The sequence below is a fragment of the Canis lupus genome, chromosome 5, assembly GCF_048164855.1.
Source record: "Canis lupus baileyi chromosome 5, mCanLup2.hap1, whole genome shotgun sequence".
NCBI classification, from domain to species: domain Eukaryota; kingdom Metazoa; phylum Chordata; class Mammalia; order Carnivora; family Canidae; genus Canis; species Canis lupus.
The window spans coordinates 53,245,673-53,264,785 of record NC_132842.1 but is presented as its reverse complement, the minus strand read 5'-3'; the positions used below and the strand labels follow the sequence as shown (position 1 = coordinate 53,264,785).

Sequence of the window (19,113 nt, the reverse complement as noted above, 5' to 3'; positions counted from 1 at the left end):
TGTTATGTGTTAGTAGCACACGGCCCTTTTTCTTCATAGATCTTATTCAAGCTTATCGTTTTTATTTTTTGTGCATGATTTCTTTTTATCAATCTCTTTCTCTTTGAGAAGAGAGGCTAAAACTGTATGCTTACTGCCTTGCACATCGGAGCACAATACATGTTTATGGAAGAAATAAAGTAATTAACACACTCTAAATCTCTCCAGATGCTGATAAACAGAAAAACCAACACTGTATTTCATCAAGAAAGATACTTACACTCACGGATTCATCTGTTTCTGGTGTTTCTGCTGTCCCACTATCATAGTTTCCCAACTGAGCCATTTCTAAATGAAGAAACACAACCAACGTTTAAGAAAAACAGGACAATTTCAAGTAGACAAGAAGTAACTTCTCATTATTAAAAAAAAAAATTACTCTATACTCATTGCCTTGGGAAAATCTTAAATAAAAAATGGCAAGACCCAACAACAGACATTCTTGAAATGGTTCAGTCTATGCCTTTCCCTGGAACCCCATTTCTCATGAACCCTAGACACAGGTACTTGAGAGCAGAGCCTCTGCTTCAGACAGGAGGACTGATTGGCCAATGCAATCACCACCACTTAAGTTTGGGGGTGGGGAGGTGTGTGTATCAATGAGTGTGCTTATGAGTGAGTTCTTAAGAGAGGCAAGTCTTCTCAGGCTCTGGCAGTCATCAAAGATTCACTGACTGCAGCTCAGAGATGATTCTCAACTTGGTGGCTAAGCATTCCTCCTTCCGTTACTTTATAGCCACTGAGCAAAATCCCCTGCCTAGTATATGAAAATTTTGCAATTTGTCACAAAGGAAGTAGTGGTTGTTGAGAGGGACTTGCCAGTGCAAAAGACTTGGCATACCACCACGATTGACACTTAACTAGGGACCTTTCACCCCCAAGCTCTCCCTCTGTAAGATAGGAACAATGTATTCATCTCTGAGAGTTTCTTGTAATCATCATATAGGATATTCATGTAAAAGCCCTTAGCATTTGACTAACAAAAATTAAGTGTTCACTGAATATTGATGGTTATTTATGATTTTAGTTACATCCTGTAGAGTAATTAATCCTGGGCTGGATGCCACATGCCTGACATCAGCTTAAGTACTATCCTGGTGGTCTAGTTAAAGGAGACAAAAGCAAAAAAAAAAAAAAAAAAAAAAAGAAAAAGGCATTTAATTGCTCAATCCACAATGGAATCCATCTTGGAGTCTACATAAGTAAATGAAGAAATCGAATTCATTTTATTGTTCATTTTAATTTTTACACATAAAAAAAGATGCTTAATTAAAAAAAGAACATGAAAGAATTCTCTCTAAAGCTCTGACAGGTAGTTATCTCTGAGTGGTAAGATCACAGGTACTTTGCATTTTCTGATTTTTTCAAAACTGAATGTGTATACTAAGTTATATATATAATAACAACGCATAAATTATAGTTTTTAGTTACCTATTTTTGTATGCATCTAAAAGTAGTCCTTAGACTCTCATTTTACATATTCACATTCTTATAAATATAATCATTCATTTTGGGAGAGATTACACATAAAAGATATGAAACAAAACAACACTGGAGTGTTGTCTTTAGGTAAAAACTAACAAATGCCAGAATCTAAAATAACTGAAGACTGACACTAACGTTCCTATTTTACCAATAGGGGATATTCAAGAATAAAAATGAGCTTAGTACAAACTACCTGCTTTCTTGGTGTCATTCAAATGATGTCAACATCCTGTATGATGAGCACTTTAGGTCGGTGCACTGGGAGGTGAGCTAAAACGTAGTTGGTTGCCGGCACTCTCAAGGACAGGACTAACTTTAATATTATTCAAATAAAACAGCAATAGCAGCTAACATTTATTAAGCATTACTGCATCTTGGGGAGAGAGAGGAACTCACAGAATCCTAAAAACATCTGTCTACGGTTAGGTACCATTTCCCTGGTTTTATATAAAGTACACTGAGCACAAAGAGGCTCAAGTGTCAGCCTGCATGGTCAAGGTCATAGCCTGCAGGGCTGGTGCCCAAGAGCAGACCTGGGCATTTCCACTCTACACCCTCACCCCCAACGTTCAAAGGTTAGGCTGTAGTTCTGTTAGTGTAGATGTGGCCAAGAAGGGGGAAACAAATGTAGATCAGAGAGTTTATAATAAAGGCATGTTCCGTGATGACAAATAGATGAAAAACCATCCTCAGATCTGAATCAAGGAAATGAAGTGTCAAGAGTTAAAAACACAAGTCTCAGGGGTAAGTTTGTTTTACTAAACTCAAAACTTGTCCAAGATCACCATTAAGATTTTTTTAGAGCCCCTATAAAGGTACATAGACAGGCCTCAGATGATTCACCTACCAAAGTTCAGCCGACAGTGATCTTTACCGCCGGGTTTAGAAAACTGTGAAGAGCTCACTCGCTCTACAATTCAAGAGCTGAAACCACCTCAACTCTACCAGCGTGAACAGTCACTCTAATATACTTTGACAGCCTCCCCACTCCAATTATTTTCATAAAAAAACAAATTAAAAGATGGTTCTGTTTTAAATAGGATTTCTGCTAAATAACTATTATCTGGGAAATACATATTATTTGCAAGCAGTGAGTAGTAATGGAATGGAACCAGGAGTCAGCTTTTGAAGCAGGAAGCTAAGGCATCGTTTTGTAATGCCTGAAGAGATTTTTAAAACTCATCTAAATACCATTAAACATCTGCCCTTTTTATTTCATTGATTTAAACCATTTCTGAAGACTCATGATTCAAAAAGGTAAAGATGGTAATTTAAAAGCCATGGGGAAAAATCTCTCCCCAGGGAACTTTTCAGAGAAGCAGCCACCAGTCTCTGATAAGTGATGAATCTGTTGTGGTATTGCTTTCAGGACAGTATAAATTTATCTGGCATTATCTCCCAGGAATGCATGCACCATTTCCCTGGAAGCAAAGATCCGAATGGCCTGGCCGTAAGAGCAAACAAAGCAGGGGGAAGTAGGAGAGCAGGGCAGAGAGCAGCAGGTTCCCTGGCTTTAGATGGGAAGATATCTGTGCCAACAGTTACCATCATTAGAAATAGTTTAGCGAGATAAACGCTGTTTGCAAATTCAATTTAACGAACCAGGAAGATGATTTTGAATGAAGGAGTCTCTGATTGTTTCGGACTTTTTTCAGGCAGTATGTAACTTAAAGTGTTTTAAAGGACAATCCAAACAATAATGAGCAGGAAAAGGTAGAGGGGTAGGGAGGCAGGGGAGTAGTTTACCCATATTAGATTAAAACACAAAAACAAAAACAAAACCACCACCAACAAGGTGCTTAGTCTTCTGTGGATTTAATAGCATGAGATCTCTAAGTTTGAAAAAACATTTTCCCCTCACTGGCATTCCTGTACATTATCACTCTTCATAATTTTGTTGTCGCATGCAAAAATATACCTCCCAACACGGCATCTGATCTAAATCTATCATCAGATGCATTACTCCCCAATTACTTTAAATGTCACTTTTAAATTAATTATAATTAATTTCTTTAGCAGCAACTTCAAAATTAAAAGGACACTTGAGAAGAACCCCACGGAGCTTCGCCAGAGAGAAAGCACTCAGGGAAGGCTAGAATGTAAACCCTTTCAGGACTCTGGCATTGTCGGGGCCTCTGGGATCTCAAGGGCTCGCCCCACACTCTGGGTACAACACAAAATGGGCCACATTCACCTGCTCTTCTGGACTCAACTCAGCATGTTGTGAACCCCACAGGGAAGGGTTGCTTTTTTCTTCGAAGCACAACTGCCCTCCCCCCCAAATTTGTACTTTTCAACAGACAGAGCCAAGTCACGTGGAAAAAGTAAAGACTTGCTAGTAAGTTCTTGTCTGAAGTCACAGTGCGTAGGCAAGTGGAAGGTCAGCCCAACCAAGGTACATACCTTCCAAAGGATCTTTATTGAGCCCCAGCTGGCTGATGATATACCTGGGAATGTCAGATTTAATACCCTGTCCTTCTTTTGCATGGCCTTCTGCAGCTTCCAATAGGTAGTAAAATTCTTCAGGATCAAATTCCTAGCAGAAGACAAACACAGATGGATAGTTATTTGAGCCAAAATTCTCTGAGGTTTTATTACACAAATTCCTCTTACAATAAAATTTGCTGGATATACATGGTTGTGGGTTATTTGTGCAGAAAGGAAGCAAGAGACTTTTACAAAGTATGTAATTCTTACTTTGGATTTGAGGCCTTTCCTATTCTAAGGCAATACAGGTAGGTAGGTCCTTGGTACCTCCTAGAGCGACCACTTTCAATTTCCTGGTACTGTAGCTTTGAAGATCTCCCATTGCCATCTTATTGGAAATGAACACATTTAAAATTTAAATTATGCCTTTTTAGTAAAATCTTAAGATCCAAAATCTCATCCAGAAGATTGTTTCTCTCCATGTAAACAGCCACAAAAAGAGGAATGCTAGAACACATATTCTCAAAGATTTTTCAGGAAACTCCATTAGGACAAAGGTATGCAAAAGTATTTTTTTTTTAAATTTCAAAATTACCAGTTTTTATCCATGCACACTAAAATTAATATTCATATAATGTGATGATTAAGACAGAAAATTACGAAATTAATGCTTTCGATTACCTATGTATATTTTTAACATTTGGTAGCACATTTTGCCTAAGTATTTTACTCCCTCTGTCTGTTACTTCTAGGACATAATAAAAACCTTTGGGATTCTATCACTGTGGTGGATGCCTTGGATTTATTTTAAACAATTATGTTTACATATTTAAACCACAGTGGCTATTTTCAAGTCCTATTTCCTAGATTTTACCCCCTCAGGATATTTCCCATTTTGGTTAATTCCCCAGGAAGGCACCTTCAGAATATTGGCATTTCACCTGAGAATAACTCAAAGGTTTCTAAAGGTCATGTAAAAAAAAAGCTCGCTGCAAATGGAGTAAAGCCAAAACCAACGTCCGCTCAGCACCCTTTCTAGAAACCTACAATGACACAGAGCGCAGGTCTGAAACAGAAGGTGTAAGACCACGGGTTGGAAAACCACCCCTAAAATTCTGAGGCTCCAGTCTTATCTGAGCTTTAAATAGTGTTGAAAGCAGCAACATTTTCAATTCTACATTTAAGTTCACTTGTTTCTATCCTTGAGAGGCTACACTTTTACTTTTTCTCTACTGGTGAGGAATGATTATTGAAAAAATTCATTTCCTCTTTTAAGGCAAGATCTTCTATTAGTGTATCTGCTGAATGGTATTTTCCCCCAAATTAAACAAATGCAGGAAGTACAAGCATGTGGTGCATAATTCACAAAGTACAATGGAAGGCGCAGTACAAAAATCAGACTTCCTTTTGCTTGCATCTGCCAGTCACACGGTTCTCCCAGAAGCATCCAGAGTATTTTTTCCCCTTTATCCTTCCAGAGACAATGCCAAATGGTGCTTTTAATTCTGTGGTTCTAAGGGTCGTGGCCACTGATGGAAACACCTACTCCACCAGACCCCTCCCTGTCTCCTCAAGATTTCCCCTCTTCCATGACTCATTATGCATCAGTATATATTTACGGGGCTGTGAACATTTCATTATTATAAAAAGCCATGAATGTTACTCAAAATAAGGGCGAAATCCTAGCAACACCACCCTATATGTGTATGTGTGAATGCGGAATTCTGAAAAGCTGTGCTGCACATAGTGTTTCAAATACTTTAATGGTTAGCGGAACTTAAAAGTGAGTGTTGATGCTATGTTAAGCCCCTTACCTTAAAACTATTCTTTCTTTTCTTTTCTTTCTTTCTTTCTTTCTCTTTCTTTCTTTCTTTCTTTCTTTCTTTCTTTCTTTCTTTCTTTCTTTTTTTAAGACTTTGTTTATTCATGAGATACACACAGAAAGAGAGGCAGAGATACAGGCGGAGGGAGAAGCAGGCTTCTTGCAGGGATCCCAAGGTGGGTCTCAATCATGGGACCCAGGATCACACCCTGAGCCAAAGGCAGGCTCAACAGTTGAGCCATTCAGGTGCCCTCCTTTAAAACTATTCTTATGTTCAAAGCTTCATATGTGTTCGCAGGGTGGGCTGAAATTTCAACCAAAATTATGTGAAACAAAAATTTTAAAATAGGAAATGACCAAGGGCAATATAATTGACAAAATGAAGAAATCTCTGAAAGTCTCACTTCTACTGGTCTGTATGGGATCCTAGTACACTCTCCCAATCGGGTTGCTGCTGAGCATTTATTTCTGACATGCCACATTTTAAAAACAAATACGAGTGACTGAGGGTTATGATAAATCCTATCTCTGACTTCCCTCTCTCTGCATCCTGCCAACTCCAAAAAAGCGCGGCCCAGCAAGTGCTGTAAATAAGCTGTCACATAGTAATTGTCCTGAGATAAGGTTCAGCCCATTAGTTCATGATGATCTTTCCAGTTTGACCAGAATGTGATATGATTATCACTTAATACAGTACAAGTCCTAGAATTTTTACTTAAAACCAGAAAACAAAATCACATGGGGTTGTGCCCATAAACATTCATAAGTTGTCGCTCCTATTGACTCTTTCCATTTAACTCTGGTCTTTGAAGCCAAATGAAACTGGAGGTTTCTGATGGTCACTGCTTTCCCACAGTTAACAATAAGTAATGGAGTCTCATCTAGGGAAGACTTACCAGGCACTCCAATAACCGAGCTGGGCGGGCAATAACAATTAGGATCTTTCGAACTAGTTGTTTAATAAATGCCAATTCTCCACTCTCTGAACGATCATGAGCCTATGAGAAAGCAATGAAAAGCAATGATGAGACAGGGTTGCTCTATTAAATGGAAGAGAAAAGCAGCAAAGCACGCTAATTAGATAATTGCAGATACCTGAAAATTGAGCGATTGAGAAAATGCTTTTCAAAGATTGGTAAGTGGATATTATCTCTTCACAAATGGACACCATTAAAATTTATCCACAAAACAGCTCTCTTGGCTAAATTTCCATTGTAAAACTTTGCTTTATTCTGTGTTAAAATCAAATGTTGAAACTCTCAATGGGAACCACGAATGGTGGAGAGGTTTCACAGCTTCTATACAGTAAGCACATGGTACAAACAGAGTAGATGGATGATAAGGAGGCTTGATTTGCCAGATGTTGCAGAATAAAGTATGAAATGGCTAACACAACGAATGGCGGCTTTTGTTATCCTGGGTCTTCAACACCTTTAGGAAAATGATTTTATATGTACACCCCCTATTTGTCTATAAATTATTTTATACCATGTAAGAAGCGTGCGTGGTTTATTTCAAATGTTGGGGGGTGGATAATGCTTATACTTGGACATGTGCATACAAATTTGATTTCACACAGTGAATAATACTGAGGCACTCAACTCAGTAAAATTTAGCAGACTTTCCTTCTTTTTAAATTTTATATTTGATGTTGCCTAATCAAGCACCAAAAAATATATCCTGACGATAAGAGTCATTTTAATTCTCAATGATATTTTCTTGAAGAAATGAGGTAAATCTGTTATCAAGGCAGACATAAAACCAAAGTTGTAAAAGTCTAAACACATAAACTTCTACGCACACTCACTTTAAGGCTGTTGTAAATTTTTAAATTGTTATGATTTACTTTCCTCTGAGGATTAAAGAAAATCTATCAAGAAGATGCTGGTGCAATAGAATAGAATTTCACAGACATACTAATAAACATTTAAAATCACTCTTGAAGGTGTTTTATTCTAAGTAGCAGCTCTCTGATGGAAAGAAGAGGCAGACCAAATCTGTGAGAAATCATGAAACTTAGTAGGAACATGTCTACTGATTTTAAGCCACCAAATCAAAGGCACCTTTTCAAGATGTAGGTATAGGAACATATACAGGCAAAAGCAAAAGAGCCAACATTTCAAAGAAAAAAAACACAGGGGAAAATGACCACTGGTGAAGAATTATGGAACAGAATGTGTTCCAAGAAAACCAACTTGTAACTACAACTATGGGTCCTGAGAATCCAGTTGGGACGTTAGAACATACATAAGGAGATATACCCAATATTTAAACTGTCTTTAAGTTTTCTTTCCAATTTTTGTTTTGAGCCAAAGAGAGACTTTGGAAGATCTAATGAACACCAAGAAGTACAGCTATATGCCTTCTTTATAGTTTATTCCTTTTTTTTTTTTTAAGATTTATTTATTTATTTATGAGAGAGAGAGAGAGAGAGGCAGAGACACAGGCAGAGGGAGAAGCAGGCTCCATGCAGGGAGCCCGATGTGGGACTTGATCCCGGGACTCTAGGATCACGCCCTGGGCCAAAGGCAGGCACTAAACTGCTGAGCCACCCAGGAATCCCCATAGCTTATTCTTAATAAAAACTAAACAGAAAATCTTAAAGATGAAGCAAAAAAGCCACCTAGCCTCTTGATGGACAATTTGGGCTACATACAGAATTTCCTCTTACCGTAATAATTAACTGCTTTTGGAATTCAGGAATATAAAGAAAATCTAAAAAGCCTGGACATGTTTTGCTGCTCTCTTCAAAGAGAAACATGAACTCTGTATCTTAAAAAAATCTTCAAATAGCTGAGTTAGATTATACAAATTCCATTTTAAAAACTGTAAAAATAATCAGTTCATTCCTGCTTCTTGCTTCTAAGGATTATCAGCTGTAACTCAAGCCAAAACATACAATGGGTAATGTTAACTCAAATAATATTTTATCTACTAACATTACTGGGGAGGGAGTTTTGTTAAGGCAACACCAAACAAAATCACACACTTAGCATGAGAAGAGAGAGAGTTTCCAGGCTGCCAACAGCAAGCACCAACACTAATGGATACCCTGTGTTTGTATTTTAAGTGCTGGCTGCTGTAAAAAATACTAAGGCCCATATTTGAGCAGGTTATAGTTTCCTACGTATATGACTTTCTTTGGCAAACACACCTAAGTGAGATAACACATGGAGGCATAAAAGCATTCATCTGGAATTGACCTGGACCTCAGGACTTTGAAAAGGTATCAGTTAAATCAAGCTGCTGCTCGAAGTCACAGGGGGACCCTGTCTGGGTCCACGAAAAACTGACAACAGGGAAAATGGCCAGGAGATAGCCAGGGGTGGGGGGGGGGGGCACACAATGTCACAGCTGGAAGTGACAACCATTGCTTCCTGGGGAAGGCAAAGCCAATTCCCATAATAAGGGCTCCTTCGAAAAGGCATAAGTTCTCCTGGGACTGTTTAGCTCCAAAGTCTGGAAGGACGCTGTCAATGTGATTCTAAAGATAGTTTTAATTTTCACAAAAGGATGAAAGAAAATGTTTATCTGTGCAGATAAACAAGAAAACATTCTTATTCATTCAACAAGGCTTTTCATACCACAAGTATACATGCTTCTCTGTCCCAAAGACGCATTTTCCTATAAACCAACAATTTATTTATTATTTAAGGTTTTTTTGTGTGTGTGTGTGTGAGAGAGAGAGAGCAAGCAAGCACACAAGGGGCGGGGAAAGGGAGGGAGAATCTTAAGCAGGCTCCATTCAGGTGCCTCACGGTGGGTGGCTGGGGGGATTTCAACATGAATAGACTTGGATATTGATTCCATCCTTTCCAGAGAAGCTTCTGAAGGAATTAAAAACACAGGACTAAACTAGTAATTGTGATAATACCCTGGGACAGAACTGTGGACCTAGAGAAGGAGGATCTTGCAGAGGCTGACTACAGAGTTGCTCTCTTACCTGCTTCTTCTGTTTAAAAATGCACCATGTGGGGCCTGGATGGTCCAATGTGAAGCATCTGCCTTTGGCTTAGGCCACGATCCCAGGGCTCTGGGATCGAGCCCCAGGTCGGGCTCCCTGCTCAGTGGGGAGGCTGCTTCTCTCTCTGCCCCTCCCCACTCCCTGTTTGTGCTTTCTCTCTCTCTCTCAAATAAAATATATTTTTAAAAATGTACCATTTAACAAATATTTTCAAGACATTCTCATAGCAAGTAATATGCACATTGTTCCTAGCGGTTTTCAAGAGCTAATTTGATTAAGATGAACTGAAGTGCATTATTTGATGGTAAATCAAATATTTGGGCATACAAACCTATGTATCTTCTTTCTCCCTTCCTTCCACAGTTACTGAGGAAGCAAGGACTAGCCACGGCGCTAGGTACCAGAGAGTTCAAGGTGATGTGGATACGATCTCTATCCCTTCCCAGAGCCCTCGCACGATGTTGAAGCAAAGCCCCAAAACAGATCATTAGGATGCCTTGTGCTCAACGGGCCATGTCAGGGTCTTTCCTTGTAGGCAGAATGGCACCACCAAAGACTGTTAGATGTTCTTACAAACGCAGAGAAGCAAGAATTTGAGGGTTAGGATTACTGCCTCGGTAGAAGGCTACTCAGTAGTCAGGCAGACACATGAATCTGAAATCTTAGGGACAGCTGCTGGTCTGAGATACAGAACGGGAGCCGTGAGAGCTCACAGGCCTCTGAGAGAGCCAACGAGGTCACAGGAGAGGGCAAAGGTGGGCCGCAGATCCGGTCACAGGAAAAACTAACTTTCAGAAAATACGAGTTAAGAAGAAGCAGAGAAGAAACAGAGGGACTAACAATAAGAAAGTCTTCAAAGGAGGGAGGTTAATAAGACAGCACCTGAGGTTTTGAGTGTTGCTAAGTTTGATAATATTCCAGTAAAACAGGCCTGCTCCGGTTAGATGTCCAGCGGGTATGACAGTGAGGAGGACAGAGGACTTCAGTGAGTTTAGTGACAGGAGGGCAGAAGCCAGTCCTTCCACAGAAGTTCTTCTGTGGGGTGGGCACTATCCTGGATGAATACGACAGACAGAGGTCCCTGCCCACCCAGCCCCTGTACCCTCTGCTGGTGCCAGTCCCTCGGCTGTCAGCAGCCTGCGACGAGGTAAGGACCATTACTGAGAGCAAGTGTCGACTCTCCCATTTTTACATTTCTTATACACCCAAATGCACGCTCATTTTCCCATAGATTTATTTTCATTTTAACTGACAGGAGACTTGGTGCAAGATGAATTGGAAACGAACAAAAAATCAAAATCAAGAAAATCACCCCTAAAGCACGGGGTGAGAAACACCGCCTGATGGACTACAGAAGGTTGAAATAGGAGTAATGGAAACAGAGGATAGGAAACTCTGTTGGGATGTGTGGATGGGAAAGAAAAGAAAAATAGTGGCTCCTGGTCAGAACTAAATTCAGTAGGGGCAAAGACAGATGGATTTCCGGAAAACCAGGATGCTAACATTTTGCTTCAGTTCCACGCAATTATGTACATATTCATGCTTAGGGAAAACCACCTACAAGTATGCTGACGTGGGCGTAACTTCTGCCCTAAGAGGGAGAAAAACACTATATATATATATATATATATATATATATATCTCCAAATATATGGGCTAAATAAGGTTTCCCTTTTAAGCTGTGGCTGACCAATTTCAGTCACAAGAGCAACATATGCACTAATTGCACCCGCCCTACACGTCCCTTCCTGTCCCGGTGTTATCAGGAGCTACACATTCAAGTGCTAGGCTCAGGCAGGTCCTGTGTTTATCTGTCTTTTGGAAATTGGATATTTTGTTAGAAGAGGAACTGACACTAATGAAAATATAAGTTCCCATTTACTACCCAATACCATGCTTAGGTTAATTAATAGGACACACGGCCTGGAAGAAGCCAACCATTTTCCATTTAGCTTTTCCAGATATTAGAACCAGATAGCATCATCAAATAACACACACGCACTCAGGCAATTTATAACTTTCTGGTTGGGGGTAGGGGGAAAATCGCTGCCTCAAAATCCTTCACAATCCACTTATCCCAGAGCCATAGATTGTTGGGTCCCGAGGTTCCTGTAAAGGTTATTACATTAACTTTCTATTACTATAAATGATGACGGGAATCAATTTATAGCAAGTAGCAATCAGGTTTTTTTCTTCTTCTTTGCTTCCCTGGAATATGAACTCTATCCTCATGGTTAAAACGCGGGAGCAAATGCACTCACGATATATTTCTTTTTTCAGGGGGAAAGCAAAAACAACTCAGAAAACCATATATGGTGTCTGGTTCATACCTCTTGTAGCAATTTATCTAATTTGTGCTGTAATTCAAGGAAGTATCGTGAGGTGATGAGACCCTGGTGGGATTTATCCAAACAATCTCGAGCCAGTTCAATAATCTGATGGTGAGTGAAACTAAGCACTCCATCTGCTAGAGGAAGAACGTGGTCAGGGGAGTAGCTGGTGATAATTTCCTTCAGACGCTCTTCCATCTGAGCCGTAGCCTAATTAGAGAAGACAGGAACACACAGATGAAATACGACAAAAGACACACGTGCACAATCATCACATTTATCTAGCATTTGCAGAGATCTCCACAAATCATGAAATAGAATTCTAGAAACTAATGGTGTATACATCCTGTCATTACGTATTTGTCAAAACCCAACTCAAAGAATATACACCATGAACAGTGAACCTTAAGGTTAACTATGGACTTTGGGCGATTGTGTCATTGATTGTTAACAAATGAACCACTCTGGTGGGGGATGTTCGTGGGAGGAGAGTACATGGGCGCATGTGTCGGGATGCAGGGAGTGGGTTGAGGGGGGCATGGTGGGGGGTATATGAGAATCATCAGTACTTTCAGTTCAATTTTGCTGTAAACCTAGAACCTCTCTAAAAAAAGTCTATTTTTTAAAAGAATTTTTAATTTAAATTCAGTTTAGTTACCATATACTGTATTGTTAGTTTTGGAGGCAGAACTCAGTGATTCGGCAGGTGCATGCAACATCCGGAACGCATTTAAAGTCTCTCTTTTTTAAAAGCAGCAACAGCAGCCTTATCACATGGAAGATTTGAAGGATGCAAGGAAACTGACTATCTTAGGGTGATTATTATTATTTTTTCCTATCCTATCAAATATAAAATGGTCCATGTAAGCTTCTTCAAATAAGCCAAAGAATAACCGTGCATTGTTATGCTTTCATTTTAGATCTTGAGCTCTTTCTCCTGATGGATGCTCAAAAATATCAAGTTACGGATCCCTGGGTGGCGCAGCGGTTTGGCGCCTGCCTTTGGCCCAGGGCGCGATCCTGGAGACCCGGGATCGAACCCACATCGGGCTCCCGGTGCATGGAGCCTGCTTCTCCCTCTGCCTGTGTCTCTGCCTCTCTCTCTCACTGTGTGCCTATCATAAATAAATAATAAAAAAAAAAAATCAAGTTATGTCCTTACCTATTCAAAACTCAGGACCGTTGCTAGAATCCCACAGGGCGGGCCAAGAGTTGTTTTCACGTACCAGGAACATCCTTATCCTACTCTCAGAAAGCTCTATCATGAGCAAAAGGCCAAGGAGATTCCCTTGGTAACATGTATCAAAAATTCCCTTTCCAACTTTGATTTTATTCTCTGTGAGGCTCTCCTGCCTAATCAATATCTCCCCTGCTTATATTAATTATCTGTGCAGGGGTGGGGAGGGGGTTCCCTCTGCCTCCCATTCCTCCTCTCTCTAAAATCCCAACTAGCATGAACTGCGTAGAGTCCAGGACCTATTTCCCTGGCGAACAAGGGACATGTAATTAATAGCTAAGACGGTTTTAATTAAGGACATCAATGTCAGGTTCATTACAAATAATAAGTACTCTACTTGTGATTTATGAAACCAGAGATTTTTTTTCCCCTTCGTTTCCTTGCCTTGGGCTACACAAGTAGTAGGGGAGGAACAAGAACACGACGGAAAGGTTATCTCCTCTTGAATGTGTAGGAACGTGGAGGGGAAAGGCCGTGGGAACCAGATGATGGGTAGTGTCAAAGCTGGTTTGTGCAGCCAGGGCACCTGGCAATGGCTCTTCAGCAAATCCTCTCTGGTTCAACTTGAATTCCCTTTGCTAGTCTCGTGGGGAACACTGCAATTTTCCCTTCCATTCTAAATGAATATTTTTTAGACATATAGTTGTTGAAGTGATAGAAAGTCACAGAAAAGAAAAATGAGGTTTTCTTTGCCTATTTTTTTTTTTTTAAATAAAGACTTTCATCACATAGCACTCTGCAGGCTTCTAAGGAAGAAAAACGATGGCTGCCTGATGCCTCAGCAGCAGGCCCAGACCACGGGTAGAGGGGCGAGAAGGTGTAGAGGCTCGTGCTCCCAGGGGCACCTCATCAGGCCCGCCCGGTGGGTAGGGCAACCAGCAGGATTCACCTTAGTGGCAGTTTAGCACACGGAAGAGTGTCGCAAGTCCTCAGTTGTTTCAAAAAGATATTTAGTGATTTTCACCTTTGTTAGAAGCTATGGTGCTGTTTTACACAAGTCTAACTCATTACTACTGGATCGGACCATTACTTCCCATAACAAAACCACCTTACAGATGCGACACCCACGGTGTCTGTTCGTTTGGATGCTCGGCATCTTCAATTCAATTCATTACCTTGGGGAACCTTTCTTTGTAGACATGGTTCATCATAATTATTTCATGGTCACAGCATGCAGGAGAACGTCCAGGGCTGCAAGCAAAGCAAATTACCCTTTTACACTTGCCTCAGCATGAAATGAAAATAAGCTTTTTATTTATCAACAATTGGCGGGATCAAAAGTACTATATGACCTTCATAAGAAAAGTATATTAGGTAATAAACTACAAAATCAGTCATTAGTACACACATAAATGCCCATAAGCAGTGACACCCTGAATAGGACTCAAAAGGGAAGCTCTAGAAATGGAATGCCACAAAGTAATGATCGCGACAATATAAAACTAGTTCAGAAATGTTCTCCGATTGAGATTATGCTCTGTATGTAGAATGCATTTCTGTAGTTCTGGAAACCAATTAATGAATTGCAATATAAAACAAAACAGGATGGTTGCAAACGGCAACATCTAGGACACAGTGAGCGGTGTAATTTCACGGCTCTATCATACACCTGCGCTCGGCCATGTGCCACGGGAGAGGTCTGAGAGTCTTCCACAGCACAGGTGTTGCCACTGAAATCCATTTTCTAGCCTAGCAAATATGTATTTGGGATGCTGAGGTAAGCATTACGTACAATATGCAACAGAGTCACATAATTGTGGTGCACTTTTCTTTATTTCAAAATAGTAGGGTCGTGGTTCTTCCTAGTGGTACACAGTTGTACAACTTCAGCGTGTTTACATTCCTGGGAGAAGAGAGCCTGTGCCGGATATCCCAGGAAGTCCTTTCATTAAACCATAAAATGGGCACCCACATGGTAAAATACACCACCTCTAAGTGAATCCATAAAACTGACCTTTTATTCACTAACTCAACACAATAACCCATTCCCAAATCATTCAATATGGCTACATTTATTACTCATTTATGATACTAAAAAAAAAAGGTACAAAGGGGACGGGGCCCCTGGCTGGCTCAGTCAGTAGAACATGCGACCCTTGGTCTTGGGTTCATGAATGTGAGCCCCACATTGGATGGAGAGTTTACTTAAAAAAAAAAAAAAAAAAGATACAGGGGAAAACCTTCCTCAGTAAACCTTGATATTCAGCTGAACACCCAACCAAATAATTTTATAACGAAATCTTAAACAGGAAAGTTCACCAATTCTGCAACATCAAGATTTCACACTGGAGACGGACTGCCTTGATCATCCCACAGGGAAGGACCTGCTACCCGCCACTGCTGGGACAGCAGAAGCCATCAGCCCTTAGTCCCTTCAGAGATGGCCTCAGCAGCAGTCACCTCACCTAGGCCACCTCCTCCCCAGGGTACCACACTCAGTGACGGAGGTACGGAGAAAAAGTAAGGGCCAACTGGCACAGAGGGACAACTCTGATGTGCCCTGCCATCCCTAGAGCTCCTGATGGTGTTGGCTGTGTGGCAGCTGTAGTTCTCTCTGCCCAGGTTGGCTTGCTTGCCTTCCTTAGGTATAAATCCCGAGCACTCCCTAATAAACATCCTGAACAAATCTCTGTTTTAGAGTCTACATCCCAAAAAACAAAAAACTAAGACTGATCGACCAATCGATTGATCTACCTGTATGTATGTATATATCTGGCCCTATTCAATGTCTAAATTCAAGGGACAAAAAAAAAAAAAATTCAAGGGACATAAACCCCTAATCAATCTATTATCTATCTATCTATCTATCTATCTATCTATCTATCTATCTATCTATCTATCTATATCTGGTCCTACTCAATGTCTAAATTCAAGGGACATAAACCCCTAACAATCTACTCATAATCTTGGAAAAAGTAAAACTCATGATTGGGAAAAAGAATGAAAAATAGGGGCAAACTTTTATAAAATGGAATCTGAATGAAAATCCTTTTATTTTTGCTGTCCTTCCTTCTCAGCCAAGCTTTACCCCTCTTCACATAGGAACATGAAGCGCTCCCACACCACAAATGGTAGGTCTTGCAATTTCCAATGGCAAGAAGGTTTCACAGGAGGTCCCTTTAGTCCATTGTGATTACTGCTACTACCCCAATTAACAAACTGAGAGAAATTAAAAGGAAAACAGTCAGATGCCTTCCAGTCGTAATTAATAATATCATGTAGAGATGGGGAAAAAAAATCACACTATATCTGGGGGTCGATCACAAATCAATTTACACACAGACGAATTAGAGGACCAAGAGGCTTCCCTTGAAATGGTTAAAAACAGATAATCCAATGAAGTCACATTTTTCAATCAGGTCCACATACCTCAGACTCCGGGAACGGGGGCGCATGGGCGTGTTCCTGCATCTGTTTTCCGTGGCGATGCTTTCGGTAGTACAAAAATGTTTCGAGAGGAAGTGCAATTCATCTGGTGTTGGTTGGTACGGTAACTGATGCAGCTTCTCCTGGGAGGAAGAGGAGGACTACAACAAACCACAGTGAGGTTAGGGGACCACCTTCGAATGAAAGACTTCAAGTGAATTAGCAATTAAAACAGTGAACCTGGAGGACAGCACCATTTTATATTGTTGCCTTTTCAGGTTATAATTACAATCATCAACGTTTAAAATACAGATACCCTTGCTGCTTTCTCTGCGAGGTCAAAATGCCCTCCATATTTCATCTCCTTTGTCTATAAGACCATTTCCCAAAACATACTTTCCTGTCTTGTAGAAAACTCAGGGGATCCCTGGGTGGCGCAGCGGTTTGGCGCCTGCCTTTGGCCCAGGGCGTGATCCTGGAGACCCGGGATCGAATCCCATATCGGGCTACCGGTGCATGGAGCCTGCTTCTCCCTCTGCCTGTGTCTCTGCCTCTCTCTCTTTCTCTCTGTGTGACTATCATAAATAAATAAAAATTAAAAAAAAAAAAAAAGAGATTCTCTTTCTCCCTCTCCCTTAGCTCCTCCCCCTGTTCATGCCAGCTCTCTAAATAATAAATAAATAAATAAATAAATAAATAAATAAATAAATAAATAAAATCTTTAAAAAAAAAAAAAGAAAACTCAGGCTCTGAAAATGGGCAAGACACTTTCAAAGCCGAAGCAAAGAGAAAAGTTAACACCTGGAGAATCTGAGTGCATGAAGCGACAGATTAGTTCTCAACTGCGGATGGTACCCTTGTTTGGAACACTGCTCACGATGAAACACTGTGACTTTCAGGTGAGTAATATAAAATGAATTTTATGATGTGTGATCATAAATAAGGTAATGAAATCTTCCTTTACAAAGCCTGCTGTCTTTTGAGCCTTGATATAGGCCTTGGGTAAAAAGGGCAAGAGATGAAGATCCTTTTCTCACTAATGTCATTGTTTTAAAAATTGCATTTTTTTTCTTTTTTCCTTCGGCTAGGACTTTTTTTCTTTTTCTTTTTTTTTTTTTAAAGCAGCTTCAGTGGTGGTCAGTTTTTTAATACCTTGCATATAGATTTGTTTTTTGAAAACTGAACTTGATACTTAGAGCAAGGTAATGTAGGAAAGGTGAATAGCTAAATAACACTGTTTTTAATGAGAAATGTAATATAAAGAGCCTTTTTGTTTTTACTGAGAGGTAAACTCTATAAGAATTCTAACAAAGGAGATTGAGAAATTTTTGAGCAATAGAATCGTGATTAGAATACGCATCTTTGTAAGTGTAACATTCATCTGAAATCTCAGTTTTAGCAGTCTTTTTTTTTTTTAAAGCTGTCATTAGGTTCACAATACACTTCATAAACACTGAAGCATCACAATGTAGGAACAGTAGAAATTAATGACTAAAGCTTAAACTTACCCTCATACCTTGAAATTATAAAACACCTTTTAAGTACATACTGAGACAAAGAGGAATTTTTATAATGTAATGAGATTGTTTTATAAGCCATAAAAATGAGAACGCTACTAGAAAGATTTATGAAATAAACCAAATCTCTATTCAGAAGGTACAGGCACGGTCTTAAATACTTTTCACTATGGAAAGAAAACAAAACACAAACTAAGTCAACTCAAGCAATCAGGAAAAGAATAATAAAATAACTGCAAGCAGGAGAGAAGCAGTAGTGATAAAAGGGAAGATAAAGAAATTAGCACATAAAAAAACAGAATTAAGAATCTGTACATAGGTCTCAGAGGAAACTCAATGTCTATGGTTCTACATCCAAGACTTCAAAACCGTAACACCCAGAAGTTTATTCATAAGTTTACAGTAATCCCTTTTGGTGGCACAGCATCAACTGAGCTGATGGAAAGCTCTTTAAAATATGTATTCAATCCACTTAGTGTGAATGTTGATTCAGACTGCTGAAGAAATATTAGTATGTTTGATTGCTAACCCAGTTGCTGCTGGGCTGTTGTGTCCTGTACAGGGATTGTGTTACCTTCCTAAAATATGAAAATTGTTTCCTAAACCCACTGGGCTCTAGAGTTTCACGTAAGGAATCAAGGGCCTGTACTTGCATAGAAATGACACCAAGCCCACCACAGGAGGGTTGGTTCCCTCTATGGAGGGAAGGACCAGAAAGGGCCTGGGTGGGAAGGGCTTTACTTGTGTCCTTAATATTTATTAAACAAAATAACGATTTATTTTAAAAACAGTAGGTAGCAAATGTAACAAAATGTTAGCAAGTATTGACTCTTGAGAGGAAAATTTTGTGATTATACCATGATATGTAGCCACAGAACTCAACTCCTTAAGTAAAGTGCCTCAGATTTACTGATGGGGAATATAGC

General features: G+C 39.8%; 1 protein-coding gene across 1 annotated transcript in view; it reads right to left on the bottom strand.

Annotated features, from left to right (window-relative positions):
- Positions 1 to 19,113, bottom strand: part of MAST4 (microtubule associated serine/threonine kinase family member 4) — a 538,667-nt gene that overhangs the window by 48,591 nt on the left and 470,963 nt on the right. Inside the window, exons 10-15 of the mRNA XM_072828443.1 lie at positions 16,674 to 16,831; positions 14,420 to 14,495; positions 12,068 to 12,277; positions 6,670 to 6,771; positions 3,928 to 4,060; positions 260 to 327 (exon numbers count right to left, since the gene is read on the bottom strand). Of these exons, the coding sequence (XP_072684544.1) occupies positions 260 to 327; positions 3,928 to 4,060; positions 6,670 to 6,771; positions 12,068 to 12,277; positions 14,420 to 14,495; positions 16,674 to 16,831 (747 nt within the window). The remainder of the gene's footprint in view (positions 1 to 259; positions 328 to 3,927; positions 4,061 to 6,669; positions 6,772 to 12,067; positions 12,278 to 14,419; positions 14,496 to 16,673; positions 16,832 to 19,113) is intronic.